General features: G+C 45.6%; 1 protein-coding gene across 3 annotated transcripts in view; it reads left to right on the top strand.

Annotated features, from left to right (window-relative positions):
• The window catches only part of Nup214 (nuclear pore complex protein Nup214), a 224,563-nt gene that overhangs the window by 50,497 nt on the left and 159,016 nt on the right, over positions 1 to 15,050 (top strand). For all 3 annotated transcript variants that reach the window (XM_084588768.1, XM_084588767.1, XM_084588769.1), the window contains exons 14-15: positions 1,430 to 2,106; positions 5,066 to 5,119. In XM_084588768.1, the coding sequence (XP_084444894.1) occupies positions 1,430 to 2,106; positions 5,066 to 5,119 (731 nt within the window). The remainder of the gene's footprint in view (positions 1 to 1,429; positions 2,107 to 5,065; positions 5,120 to 15,050) is intronic.

Below are 15,050 nucleotides of genomic sequence, written 5' to 3'. Positions count from 1 at the left end.
TGCAACGCAGTAGTAGTGGTGCTTCTTACAAAAGGGCCCTGTCACGTTTGAGGATGCTTCACTGTATACACAGCGCAGTGTAGCATTGCAATGTAGGGAAACTGTGTATGACCAGTGTGCAGTTTGAACGTACCAAAAGCAGCACATGGATGCACACAAGGGGTATATGCTTAGGCAGTACAATAGCGCAATGTCTACGAAAAGAAAAAAGAATGATGCGCCAAGCAGCATCCGAAATGCGATGGGCCAATGCGCACGCCCAATCACAGTTACGGGGTAGGCTAAGTTAAGGAAAGCGAAATTGAAACCGTGCGACTGAGCTTTATTTGGAAATGGGGGACTTCTGTTCATCATTGCGCCCACCATAGCATGCACAAAGTGCGTGGGCATTTCTGGCAGTGCAAGTCAAACTGTTAATGCACCTGCCTTGTAATACCCTGAGTCATCACCCACCATTAGAAAACGAAAACCAGGGTCTGTGCAGTTTGCAAAAAATACCCTCCTGGCACCTCAAGAAAGATAAAAAAAAAAAAATAGAGACAAACTTTTTTTTTTTTATGCATCCTCCCAAACTTTTGCGACCGAAAATGAAGGAGTGTCTTGCAGAAGGAAAAGAACCGAGGTAACAAAGGTGAGCATTCTTTTGTTTGCAAGTGCAAGGAAGTTAGCACCCAGTACAGAACAGGAGGTTGCTATCTCTCTGTACTATGATTCGCAGCGCAGATACAGATGTTCTCGCATCTCACTGTGGTGGTGCAGTGGCTAGGCCATTCGAATGCTGTGAAATGGGAAAAATTCTAATATTGACCTTTTTTATGTGCTTCCGAGTTGAGTGACAAGGGCGGAAATTTGGTCAAGTCTGTATTGATCCATCAGGTAAAAGAGACCGCAAAATGAATACAACAAACAAAGGAAGACGCATGCCATAAGTGGTAACTTGCGATTGAAAGAAATCTAAAGTGACAAGAAGGAATAAGACCTGAGCAGATCAACTAGCGCATACGCCGATCTAAGAGAGAGTCACCAAGAACCAGCAAAAAATAAAAAAGGGGGTAGAAGGAACCTACTGATAAAAGGTGCATGGCTTCTTTAAATTATGGAACAATAGTTCTCTCTTGGACAAGAAAATAGGAATGCTAACAGTTATCTTTCAATGCAGAGATATGTGCAGCTATTACGCTTTCACGAGTCAACTTATTTCTGCTTGTCGCAACTACTGAGCATTTATGCAGTGTAGATCCATTTATCCTCTAAGAAGGAAAAAAAAGAAAAACCTGACACAGTGCTAACAGCTAACTGTTGTTGTTTGCCAATGTCTGTATTTGCTTCAATTCTGAAATTTTTACCATCAGCTTGACTACATTGATTCTTGGATGCGAAAATAATTGTACAAATCTTTTTTTTTTTTTCCTTTGTTGTCTGAATGCAGGAACTGCAGCAGTTCCCTCTTTTACCAGCCAGCCTTTCCCCACCAGTGGCTCATTTGCACCTGTAGCCACATCTGCCGCTGTTGCTTCTCCTGCTTCTACATCTCTGAGTGGTGCTGGATCCACGTCGCTGTTCTCGTCAATTCCTGCTTCCTCTACGGCCACGGCTTTTTCCTTTGGCTCAAGCAGTGGCAATGCATTCACATTTGGCTCCACGGGAGGGAGCAGTACTTTCTCGTTTGCTCCTGCCTCTTCTGCAGTCGCAGTTTCAAAGTCAGCTCCGGCTTTGGTTTTATCTGGAGCCTCAAGCTCGGCATTTTTTTCTACTCCTTCGCCTTCCTTCGCAGCTACCACAGCAACTGTGCCGTCGGCAGCTCCAGTGTCGGTTGCTTTTTCAACACCAACTGCGGCTTCTGTGACTACTCCAGCTGCAGCAGCTTTTGGTGTTCCATCCCCAGCATCATCTAGTTCATCTGGCTTTCAGTTCAAACCACCTCCTAAGATGCATGCAGAAGCCCCAAGTTTAGTGCCACAAGTATCCACCATTTCGCCGACACTGCCTCAGCCAGTAGTTGCACAAGCACAGGCGGCGAAGACTGCATCAGTTGGTGCTTTGGCGCCCAAAGGCTCCCCAGCAGCAACAGCACCGGCTTCGACACCTTCGACACCTTCAGAGGAGGTAATAACAACAGTACTTTTCTGCATTCTACTCCAGGTTTTTTTTATATAGAGCAGAGATATGGTGGCTAGAGGGAGGAGGTGTGCGGGGAGAGAGACTATGTGTAAGAAGATATAAGGCATGAGAACACAACAAAGTAACAGTCACGCGGAAAATGCAGAAAGAGACTCATACAAATGAAATAGCAAGTAATAAACCAATGTTTCATGCACATCCAACGTGTTCCTTGCATTGGCGGAAGCATCGGGCAGCCAGAAATGGATAGACAGAAATGCCTGCTAAGTCATAGTCGCTGCTTGCGCTTTAGAAGCACGCTCACAAGTAAGAGAATGCGGCTTCGTTTAGTACCCACTCAGAGCTATCTCTGTCCTTACTATTGTCATCTCAACCAAAGCTTATATTGGCCGGAACTGTTCGCTCACTTATATTTTGCTTAGACACTCCCTTGAAATGTTAATGCGTCATATTTAAATTGTTGCTGCCCCATGTTCTGTGGCCATGTGCTTGGTTTTTCTTGTTTTCGTGCCCTCGTTTCCTTCACACCTACAAAATGGCGGCATTCGCATATGCTACTACCTAGCTAATCATGACAGCTGAAAAATTGGGTTACCTGATAATCTTTAAGGGTACTACGATCTGTGTTTCAAGAAGCGGCGAAGTAGCAGGTGTTCTGGACACCGCTGAAGGCCAAAATAGTTTTAAAAGTGAGATCCCTTTCATAAATATTATTCTGACTGTAGATTGTGACAGTATTTTTATTAAAAGCGCTCCTTGTTGAAGAAAATAATCCAGGTCCTTTTTCTTCTGCTCATCATAAAAATGGTCAGACTGAGCTGGCAGTTGTAAAGAACTCTTTAGTGTGATCCTGTTCCCATCATATAAAAAAGAGCGTCACGTAGGTCTCACGTGGACTGAGTGGAGGAATTAAGGCTGTCAAACTTTCATCATTTCTAGTGCTTGTGGGGAAATTCATAAAGACCTTGAAGTAAGGCAGAGCCCAAAGTAAACTCCCAAATATTAACTATGTCCGTCCGGTATGTTGCGTCTATCGCAAGAACTTATAAGGCACACCTCAGGAATCAGTTTACAAAGTGCCACATAAATGCATTTATACGAATAATATAAGCTACACTAAACTACGCTAAGTGGAGGGAATAGATGGAACGTAAATGTTTGTGATAGGCTATGAAGGTGCGTCGCAGTAGCATACTATTCTGTTACTGATTCACATTAACCAAGACCATAGTGTGACTTGTGATTATATGCTGGCACAGGAATATTACTTAATTGCCCAAGAAGACCCCGAATATTTACTAATAAAGGGTAAGAGGGTGTTAGAGTGCATTACTTTTATAACCCTTTTTTACAATGAGATCCAATTATGGGATTATTTCAGTTCTCCTATTGGTGCTGGTTGCACCAACTTGACTGCTTTCTCCAAACTTTCAAACTAATGGTTCCTTGCTTTTGTATTTTTTCGTTTGTTGTTGTTGGCCTCACAAAAGATTGCACATATGAGCATTCCGACAGAGGGAGATTGGCCAAGATTCCTCCAACCCATCATATTTTAAGAGAGCACGTTGTTGGGCTAGTCGGTCGTACATTCTTAAACAAGGGAATTGCGCTAAAAAAGACACGGACGAGAAGAGGACATGGACGGGCGCAAACTCTCGAATGATTTTATTCAGAAAGAACACAAACATATATACCTTGAAGCTTATCCAATTATTGCCTAAGCGCACATGCCAGGAAAGTTTTCTCTTTCTTATACAATTTGATAGTAGAATCGCTTACGCATTCATTACCTGACTTATCAATGAAAAAAGCCTCTGCGAGTTCACGTGCTATCTGGTTACGACTGCGCCTTAAGATTTTGGTTCTAGCCAGCAAAGGCTGGCATGCTTTATCTGGCGTAGCCAAAGGGCATGCACCGCAATGTAAGGGCAAATTTGACCCTTTTCCGTTATTCATAGAAAGCTGATGTTCTCTTAGTCGTTCATTTATACAACGGCCCGTCTGGCTGATGTAAACTTTTCCACATGTCGGGGGGATTTCGTATACAGCCCCGACAGAACACCTGACAAACTGGGTGGTGTGAAGCTTCGTGCAGTCTCGCACGCATTCCTCGCCAGAGACAATCCGGGGGCACAAAGAGGCCAACTTGCGCAGGGCATGTCCTTTTCTCGTCCGTGTCTTTTTTAGCGCAAAACCCATCGTATACTTGCACTCCACCCTCACCCTCCCCCCCCCCCCTTTCCTCAATCATTATACTTTTCGAGAGTGCTTGTATCATTGTAACCTTTGTTAATCTGCCAGCATTGTTGGCATTCTTATGGTGTAGAATTAACTTAATTTGTCAGATTATAGCGCCAAAACATTCCATTGTACGATGTTTCCTGAAATGTCTGGGCAAGCAGTGTCAATCGGAAAAAATACGAACAAAACAAGCAGCCCGTCATGAGTGTTTAAAGTGGCAAAATGATTATTTAAAGGATCACCTGCAGCACGAGTTTTCACTTCCTTTGCGCTGTGGCGTTACGAGAGCTTTGAATTGTGCTCTTAGTTGCAGCACAACGCAGTGTGACAATTATTTGGCTGGCGTTCTAAGTTGGCAGGGAGTGGCTGGATTATCATTTCAGGGTACTGATATTAGATGTCACAAAATGCCGTGAGGCCAGAGAGCATATTGTACAGCCATTATAAAAAATGGGGACTTGGACTATCACTATCCTTAATGCTGATGCAGTGTTCCAGAATTACTTTAAAATATCTGGATCAAAGTGGTATTGTATAATGGTACATGGAGTGTAAGAGTAATGGGGGGGGTTAAGGGGTAAGCAGATTGTCTAGCTTCCTTATGTTAATGTGACGTTCTCAAGTGACAGAGAAGCTTTGTGATGGTAGGAGGTAACACTAACACTGAAAAAAAAAAAAAAAATGATTTATGTTCATTTTGCAGCCTGAAAATGCTGAGCCATCTAAGGATGCTATAGTTGCAACCATGGATGAGGAGGTAAGCATTTTATCACTGTTCTTTAGTTAATTAAGGGTTGAAACTAAATCCTTAATTTTATATTTTTACTGGGCTGTTAATGTGACTGTATTAAAGGCCTCATTTTCTAGAAAATGCGTTGTCAGTGTTGCTTACAAAAAATTGTGAGCATGTCTCTGGCAGTTGACGAGTGACTTTGCCGGGCACTAATTGGTCGACTGGTTGCGTGACCTCATGAGAAACATGACATGTCAGAGTTGGCAGTAGCTGCTAATTTGGGCAGCCCCTTTGAGGTGGGAGGGTGACACAGGAATCGAACTTGGGATCCTCGAATCCCGGCCTCGGCGGCTGCATTTTGTTGGAGGCAAAACGGAGTGGCGTTCGTGTGCTGTGCGTTGTCAGTGCACGTTAAAGAACCCCAGGTGGTCGAAATTTCCGGAGGCCTCCACTACGGCGTCTCTCATAGCCTGAGTCGCTTTGGGACGTTAAACCCCACAAAACAAACCAAACCAATCATCCCCAGTGTAACATGCTGGCTACAGAAGTAAGCAGGCGTTAACCGTCCTCTCGTTTTTGATTGAAAAGCGGCAGCACAGAAGCCGGGGCCATGGCGAATAACGTATCAGTAAAGCAGTGCACTAAGTGCATTACTGGGGTTGTTTTCAGTAACCGCTATCCCCTTTGTTGTCTAGAAAGTGCATATCTTTGGCCACAGAAGAGAAAAGGAAAGCCTATTTTGTTGAAGCCAACAGCACAATGTACATTATGGCCTTCATGTATGGAAAATAAAATCATGCTAATCTAACGAAACTGGCACGAGAGCTAAGCAGGCTATGTGCCTTTGTGAACGCTGCATGTGGAGCACCATTATGCAGCTGATGTTTTGTATTCCAATGAACTAGGGAGCTTGAAAGGGATCCTGGTTGCATAGTAACTCATGGCAGCATTCAGTAAACTTGTCACGTAAGAATTAGGCGAAACTGCTATATCAGACATTGTTCATGTTCACCATGCTCACTGTTAAGTTTACATGTTCAAAGAGCTGTGAACAAAGTATTAGGTAATCTCCAATTTATTGAAGTGTAGTACTGCGGCTACTAGTGATCTTTCCCTACGTTTTATAAAGGCTGACAGGATTTACAGGAAAAGTGTTTGCTTTTAGTGTAAACTGTGTGTACTGGTATTCAAAAATATTTTATTTGCAACCAATTTTCATTGTTCATATTTATTTCACAGCCAAGCATTTAATATTTGTACACTTGTACTTTCTTTATATGTATTAAATTTATTGATTGCTTTTACCGAGATGTTGTGATACTGAATCATACAAATGTGATGATGTGGTGGATGTAGACCTGGGATGAGTTTAGGGTCACATTTTTTTCTTAGGCTTTCAGAATAAGTAATAAGTCAGTACAGTCACTAGCGTGAAAAGTGTTCAATATTTTATCAGTAGCACTGTTTAAAGGGACACAAGACTGCACTTTAACCATTGAATTTTTTTCAGCGCTGGGGAAAGCTTCCTATCTTGAGTTGTCGATTCTGTAGTAGTTTGGTCAGAAACACTGTCGAAATATTTTACCCACAAGTTTTCTATCAGTGCATGCGCATGTTTTTTGTAGTCCGATGCTGGAAACGAGTAGCGACCAAGATGACAATGGCGTGTTGGCATAAGTGATGTAAAACTAATACAAATCTCACCTATCAGACAGTAACTGGATATTTTTTAGTACCCAGTAGCATCCATTTAGTTTCTACAGTCAAGACAACTGCAGCACAAGAACGTGTGCTTCGTTGATGGAAGTTTTAGTGGGGCGTGGTCATCATTTATCGAAGGAATTCAAAACACTGTGGCATCTGGTGACAAATACTAAAAGCACATATAGGGGATGCGAAAGGAGGGTTGTTTTTGCTGATGGGCGTACCGGAGAGAGTGCAGAATACAATAAAAAAGGCAAGCGCTCTTGAAATAATAGGGAACACTGTGCTCTTATGAAAACCAGTGACACATTCCCAAAATGTCATCACGTGGGTGACTGCAGTGATAATTATAGTGTTTTGCCACAAGAGGCCACTTCATTCGTATTTATGCGATTTTGAGTGCCAATTTAAAATGATAAATACCTATTTCTCAGATGATTGTAGTGCTCAGTTTATATTATATGAGGCAAGACCTTTTCATTTCCACCATAATCCTATTATATATTTTGGTCAGTGTTGGTTCCCTTGAAGCTAAGGGTGATGCCCAATATATTGCACAAAGAAATTAGACAAAAAATTAAGTAAGGGCATGTACAGCTAGAAGCAATATAAAAGGGAACACGGGAGCTCGTGGCCTCCACTCTTTCAAATGCGCTGTCACCGACAGGTGATAAGAATCAGTGGTAAAGGCACATCCGAAATAAGCTTGGTCGGGTGCTCTTCCCGAGCATACCAGTGGTGCGTTGGTGGCAGCGCATTGCAAAGCGTGGAGGCCACGCGCTCTCGTGTTCCCTTTTATATTTCTTCTAGCTGTACAGTTTATAAATTTTGACTTCTGTGTGTTCACTTTATTATAATTTTCTATATTAAGTCAAAGTTATGCTCGGAAAGTATGCAAGAAGGACTTGGTTTTCAGGCAGGTGCATAAGTGCTGCGTCGCTGAATGCTGCCATGTTGCAGCTTGTTTATTTTTTTTTACTTTTTAACCTTTTATTAGCAATTTGAGTAGTATAATTTCATCAGTGCTATGTAGATGGTGCCATTAGGTGTCCAACATACTGATCACCTGGTCTTGTGGCTAAAAACAGCACTCGCACGAGACGAAGGATAGAGAGGGGGGAAACGACGCTGTGGCTTCGGGAGATGGTGGGTTCGACTCCCACTGCCAGCCGGACAGACCCGCGATACATTAGTGGTGCGGGTGGAGTCTGTCTTTGGACTCCATCTTACCTTATGCCAGCCGGACACCCACTGTTTTTCTCAAATGGGTACAAGCTATGGCCCTGCCTGGTGTTCGGCTTACCAGGTCTCGTGGCTTGGGAAAGGAGCCCGCGCCTTTTAAGCAAAATTCGGACTCGTAAGAGGCAGTTTTTCAGAAAAAGGGCCACATAATGGGCTTTTGCTGTGCAAGAACTTATGGCGATGTCCGATGACGGAACAGGTCACTGTCCCATTGACGCAGCTATTTGTACCTATGACCTCTTTCCCAAGCATTTCGTCCCAGAGAGTCAAACACCAAGCCAGGGGAAAGCTTGTACCCATTGGAAACCGGTGGATACCTGGTGGCACCAGGGAACAAACCTGGTACCTCCCTGAATGTGAGGCGGATGCTCTACCACAAGGCCATAAGAAGTTACAGCTCTCCAAACAGTATCCCCCAGGCTTGCATGGAATCGCCCAGGTTGAGCCCCTTCCCAGAAGCTAAATCCCACAACTGACGGACACCCACGCCGAGAACCGCTTCTGCACCCATTTGCATTGGGTCATCGTCGAGCTTTTCAAAATGGATCCTGTCAGATCTCCCACCACGTGTGGCGGACCTGCTGGGAAAAATCAGGGAAATGTCATGGAAACCATCAAAAATTTTGCCAAGTCAGGGTAAATGGCACGATATATTCTGCAGTGCATTTTCATTGTAAGCTGGCGCACAGCAAATATCTTATTCATGCAGATTGTTTTTTTTTTCTGCTGAGCGCGCGGCCCCCACCGCGACCGTTCTGCAAGGCGAGGTGCAATATATTACTTCAACGCCAGCGCATGGCTGAGCTGCCACTATAGAAGAACCAATACTCCCGTGGGGTGGGTACTCAATAAAATATGTGGAAGCGCTGCGTGAGAATAGTATGCGACAAAAAGCAGGAATAATCGTGCCGGTAGCATAATGTAAGGTGGACTCCAAAGTCAGACTCCGCCCGCACCACTAATGTATCGCGGGTAGAGAAAGTTGCGCAATCCGAAATATAAATGAATAGGCCAATGAGACAAAAGTTTTTGATTGGAAGTTATTAAATAAAAGGGGGAGCTACTAGCAACCCACAGCCAAGGAAGCGGGCCCAGGGATACCCCACGTATCTCCCCTGGGAAGTAGCGGAAGGGATGGGTTGTAGGGTAATGGGAAGTAGGAATTAGGATAAGGTTATGGGAAGTTGGAAGGGAATGTGGGCAGCGTAGGATTTTGATTGGCAGACAATTAGAGTCGAGCTCCCATATGGGCTTCTGTAGAGGGCGAGCACTCGCTCTTAGCCGAATATTCGGCCCTCGGCCCTTGGATCATTCCTCCACCGCAATGCGTTTGCCGGGTCTGGCGTCTGAGACAGGTTCCTTACATAAAGCCGCTTTTAAGGTTCCTCGTCCCCCAAGCCCGGTTCCCCCACCCCGACTCTAGTTGAAGTACTTAGAGGTAGATTTCGCAACGTTCGTACCTACTTCAAGGTACTCGACAAGTGACCAGACTTCAATCTGGTGCACACTGATGGATACTCTTCCCCGGTTTTCGCTCAGCAGTGCATGTTGGAAGGTACATTTCATCGGCGTCCCTGGGGGAAAGGGTAACGCTTTAATCCCATCCATTGCATATCATGCTTATGTCCGCCTGGTGCTGGAGGGCCTTGAATCCTACAGAGGATACTTCCCGCGTGAGCACTTGGTGAATTGTTCACCGGCTACTAACCGTTTCCGAGGTCGGCTTTCACGCCGTTCCTGCACCCTTACTGTGCCGATCGCTTTCAGGGCATTACTAAGTGCTTTAGCACTGTTCTGTGCCCCTACTCACTAACGACCACTACTTCAGGGTGTGTACTCAGCCTTTAGGCCTTTCCGTACTAGGCGCTTCCACCTGTATTCCATCTGTCTTTTCCCAAGTTTCGGTATTACCAGCTTTTAGCTACTCTCCACCTCCTATCTGCTCTTTGAAGCCAAAGGTGAGTTCCCCAGAACCCGAGCTAGGTTCGCCCCAGCCGCCAGGCTTTTGTCGAGGCCCCGTTCTCTTCGGCAACAGAAACCAACGCGTTTGTGGCTGGGTAATGTTTTTAGGCACGAGGGGAATTTTCGGTCCAACATAGTCAGCTAGCTGCGTTTCCTAAACATACTCCGCAGCTACACCACCGTTCCCTAAACAGTGGGCAGGGCTTTCCCTCGCCCTGCCGACCGCCCCGCATTTTGGTTTTTGTTCAGCATCCAAAGTTAGCAAACTGCCTTTCCCAACCGTACTCCGCAGCTACGCCGCCTTTCCCTCGGCAGTGGGCAGGGCTTTCCCTTGACCTGCCGACCAACCTGGATACTGAATGAGAGCCCAGCATCAGAACTCGGCTAGCCGCGTTTCCTTGCGTACTCCGCAGCTATGCCGTCGTTCTCTTGGCAGCGGGCAGGGCGTTTCCTTGGCCTGCCGACCGACTTTAATACTGGACTCGAATAAGAGCCCAGTCTCCGAATTCAGCTAGCTGCGTTTCCTTGCGTACTCCGCAGCTACGCCACCGTTCCCTTGGCAGCGGGCAGGGCGTTCCCTTGGGCTGCCGACCGACTCAAAAACTGGACTTAATTTCCAGATTACATGCGCCCCGCCCAGACCCACTGTGGGCCGACCGCCGCTTCCGGCAATGGGCTAACGTGTGTATAGCATGCTTGCAATGCCAAGGGAGTACACTGTGGACTCCCTGGGGATTTGCCACCCCTCAGTATGGGCCCCGGCTGAACCCATACCGACCGCTGGCTGTCGGTCATTGAGCAAAGCCAGGCAGCCGAAACCACCTTGGCCCACTCAACGTGCAGGGGGGACCACGTGCAGGTCGCCAGATCGGATTTACTGGTAGCATCCAGCGCGAAAGTGATCGGCGAGCTGAACTACAGCTGAGCTGCCGCTGAGGAGGTCATTCCTCAAGACCGTCGAAAAATGGCGGCCGCGCCGCGCTACCCTTCACTGCCATGCGCTAGCAAGCATAGATTCATGAAATTACACCTGCTTTCTGCTGTCGCAAGGTGAGAAAACCAAAGACAGCTACAAATTTATATCGAACTTTTCAGCGATGCTGGTGCCATCATGCGGCTTTTCTTGGAAGCAGCCCACAGGTGATCGGCTTTTACAGTGCAGGGAGCGCAGGCAACAAACCTTTGCGGGGTGGGCATGCTCTGCCACGAAAATCGAAAAGCAATCGCATATGTAGTGTTCTACAGTGCACTAATCGTGCAATTTCAGGTCAAGCAAGCCTGTAAAACTTCCCCAAGGATAAAAAACTGGTCGCTTTGGACGTTGAAGCTGCTAATCGGGAAGAAATTAACTGCAAGGTTGTATGCAGTAAGCACTTCAAGAAAGAACATTTTTGCTCGAGTAATCCGAGATTTTTTTCTTAGCATTAATGCATTTTTCTTGAAATATACAACGCAAGACAACCAAAAAAGCGTGTAGAGGGCGGCAAGTGGTTTCATTGAATTGAAGGTAATCAAGTTGGTAATGAGATGTGAACATTTCGGAGATGTGTGTTTGCCCAAGTGAGCCAGAATGACTTAAATAAGCTTTGGCTCAAATAATGTCTATATTAATATTATATGTATGTCAATACAGGTACATGCCTGCAAAAAAAAAAAGAAAAACACGTTAACTAATAGCTTGGCTTGAGCGAGTTGTTTCATTCCACTTGGCCATACTTGCGCGACGGAGAAACACGTCGTGTTTCTTGTTCGTCCGTGTCTTCAAAGCGCATGTATGACCGTTGAAAAACATGGTTAAATGTTGTATATGCATTCACTACTTGTACGACAGCGGTAAATCAGTCACATGGCTGAACTGGGCTTGCTTGTTTACACCTGCAGCATTTCAAGTGTACGCATTGCGCATGGACGGGGTATGTAACGTGGGTGACAGTACCGAAAATGTTGCACGCACATAAAGAAAAACTATGCCACTGTTGCTTTTATGCATTTATTTTGGGGCAGATCTCCACGGTCACGATGTGTAGAGGGGCCTTCAGCGCACTTGTTTGTAGGCACAGCGACAGCAAAACATTGCCGCTTGTCGCTGTCGCGCAGGTTCTGGGTTTTTAAAAAATTTCACGTGCCGCCTGGAAGCTTTTTTTTTTTTTTTTTGTGAGAGAAGTTCGTTTTTTAGTCCAGTTTCAGTGAAGAACCTAAAGACGCTCACTTTGTCTGATCCATGCATATATGAACGCATCCAGGTAATTTAGTAAAAGCTTGGTAGGGTAGTAAAAGAGAAAAAAAAAAAGGCTAGCGTGGCTAGATAGTGTTAATTTTCGAAAGGAGCAGGAGAAAGTCACTGTTTGCAATGCAAGTCTGCATCACAGTGTAGCAGCACACCGCTGCGCTGTCACTTCATTTAAAAATTTTTTTCTTAAACACGATGCGTTGCAAACGTTTTATCAGTATTATCATATTTCTAGCTTAACTGCACTCCTCTAGAGTGAACTACGTGGCGACGGTAACAGAACAATGCTGAAAGCATGCCGCTCTGTTGCAGAGTCCAGCCGCTTTGTGCGGTGTGCACCAGCGGCAACGACAGGCGTTAGCATCGTCGAGCGATGAATCAGCAATGATTGTCGCCTCAGGCGGTAAATGTTGCCTCATCCTCCACGACACACCTCTGCGTTTCATTTGCCAGTGACAAAAATAGTCTCAAGATGCACAACCGGGCACCGAAATCTCGACACACAAGCGTTTTAGTTTTTTACTTCCATAAAAAAGAAAAATGAAACGGCTATGCGGCCCGGATCGAGCCTGCATCCTTTGGCTTAGCAGCTCAAGTTCTTTGGTCAGTCCTAAACACACTAGCAATCAGCAAATTTCAACAAGGTCACTCGTAATCGAATATATGATCGTAATGCGGGCGTAGAGCATACCTGAACCTCAATGATATGATCGTCGATGCGAAGAGAAAGCAAACGAACAGAGTCCAGAATGAAGGACAATGTGAGTCTGTTATTTCAAAATGAAAAGAAAGATATTCTTGCCCAGTACATGCACTTCCTTGTGTTGAACATACGAAATAGTTATGCTTTGCTGCCACGGTGCCTCTCAGATTGTCTATTCGGTGCCTAATTGCATAATCGGTACCTGCAAAGCCGCTCAGAAACATGGACAACACAGAAAGGTCCACGAACCATTTGTCGGTAATTCTTTCTCTCTCAAACCTGAAAATAAACCATCGCTAAAGCAAGAAAGCCGCTCATAAGTTCCACATCAGGCAATCATTACTTTTGCATAAGGTTTATTGTTGTCCAATGGCGGAATGGATCACTGCCCCATCGGCACTATTTGGCACCTATAACCCCTGTCCCAAGTATTTTCCCCTCAAAGAGGTGAGCACTAGGCCTGGGGAAAGCTTCTACCCATTGAAAACCAGTGGGTACCCTGCGGCACCAGCGATCGAGCCTGGTACCTCCCGAATGCGAGGCAGGTGCTCTACCACAAAGCCACCGCTTCGACAATTCAAATGTTTTGGACATATGACCCCTTTCCCAAGCATTTCACCCCAAAGAGCTGAGCACCAGGCCGGGGAAAAACTTGTACCCATTGAAAACCGGTGGGTGTTTGGCGTCATCAGGGATCAAACCTGGTACCTCCTGAATGTGAGCCACCGCTTCATTTCAGCATTTTAGAAAACCGGTAGCTTGTACCCATTTGAATTGCAAAGTTCAATCCCTGCCACCGGCCACCCAGTCGGTGAAAAATGGGTATTTTCTCAGGGGAGTTCCTGGGAGGAGACTCCTCATATCCTATGGCCTACGGGCCATCGGCACGGCTTAAAAAGCCGGTTGTATGAGTGCAGTTCCGGTGTTTGTCTCCAATGTTAATTCTCCCAGTGATGCTCGACCAGGTTACCACTAGACACATAAATTAGATTTAGTTTGATCATTGGAACTTGAAAAGTTCGATGGTGAGTTGACCCCAGAAAGAGGGAAGCTCAACCTCGCTAGAGGGGAGCAGATTCAAAACAGCAGCAGCAGTCGTCGAGTTGTTGACAGGCTGTTTGGTGCTGTGTAAGAAAAAATAAATAAAAGAGTGTTTTAAATAGTTTCGTCGATGAGACAGTGATCCGTTCCGCCATCGGACAACAGTAAGTCTGCCTTGCGTGGCAAGAGGCCATTATGTGGTCCTTGTTTAGGATCCTGGTGCTGCACGGCGTCTCAGAAAATTGCAGAGAAGTCTCTTGTCTCTGTCCTTGGGAATGGCATCATGGAGGGAACCATGAGACACGTATGGAGAGAAGGGGGGCAGCGTCGTGTCCTCCCTCTCTATCCTTCGTCTCGTGTTACCGCTGTTTTTAGCCACAAGATCATGCACCAGCCAGCCCAACTTTCCATCATGTTACTGATCACCTGAGCTTTTTTAAAAATATTTGCCTTGGCATTGGAGTGCCAATATATTGGATGAAATGCCTATAGCCCAGTCTCTGGAGGATTACATTCATCACAAGGCATTGTGTGAGATGATGTTCAGATATTTTTTAAGCGTCAGAATGCGCATGCAAACTTGGTGTTTACTTGTCAGCGTACAGTCTCTGAGCAAATGATAGCAGAAAAAAGAATTGCCATAATTATGGCTTTGAGCAGGATTTGAACCCAAAGAGACGCTAAGTGATCAGCTTTGCTTCCCACTGCTTTAGATCGCACGGCCATTGCATTGGCCTTCTGCTCATGTGTTAAGCTGTCAGCTGCTTGCTCTGTGCTTTGAATATCATCATGTTCATCAACTTTCATGCACGATACAGTCCACATGCAAGAGCATGCAGGCATTTGCACGTGCAAGCCCAACTTTGAATGCATGGGTTATATTAGAGACATTTAGTTTAGCGCTGCTGCTTATCGCTACCGTCTACCGCTACTGCGCGAGCGTCGGTACGCATACGCAGGTCACCCCATGGGCGACAGATGGCGCCACGTTCCTCTCAAATTCTGGTGCACTCCGCACGCAGGGACCATTCAGCGCACGGTAGCGGTAAACTAAATGTCTCTATTGTGCAACC

This window comes from Amblyomma maculatum, chromosome 1, assembly GCF_055883805.1.
Source record: "Amblyomma maculatum isolate TAMU_Amacu chromosome 1, ASM5588380v1, whole genome shotgun sequence".
In the NCBI taxonomy this organism is placed as follows: domain Eukaryota; kingdom Metazoa; phylum Arthropoda; class Arachnida; order Ixodida; family Ixodidae; genus Amblyomma; species Amblyomma maculatum.
This window is presented reverse-complemented; position numbering and strand designations above follow the sequence as displayed.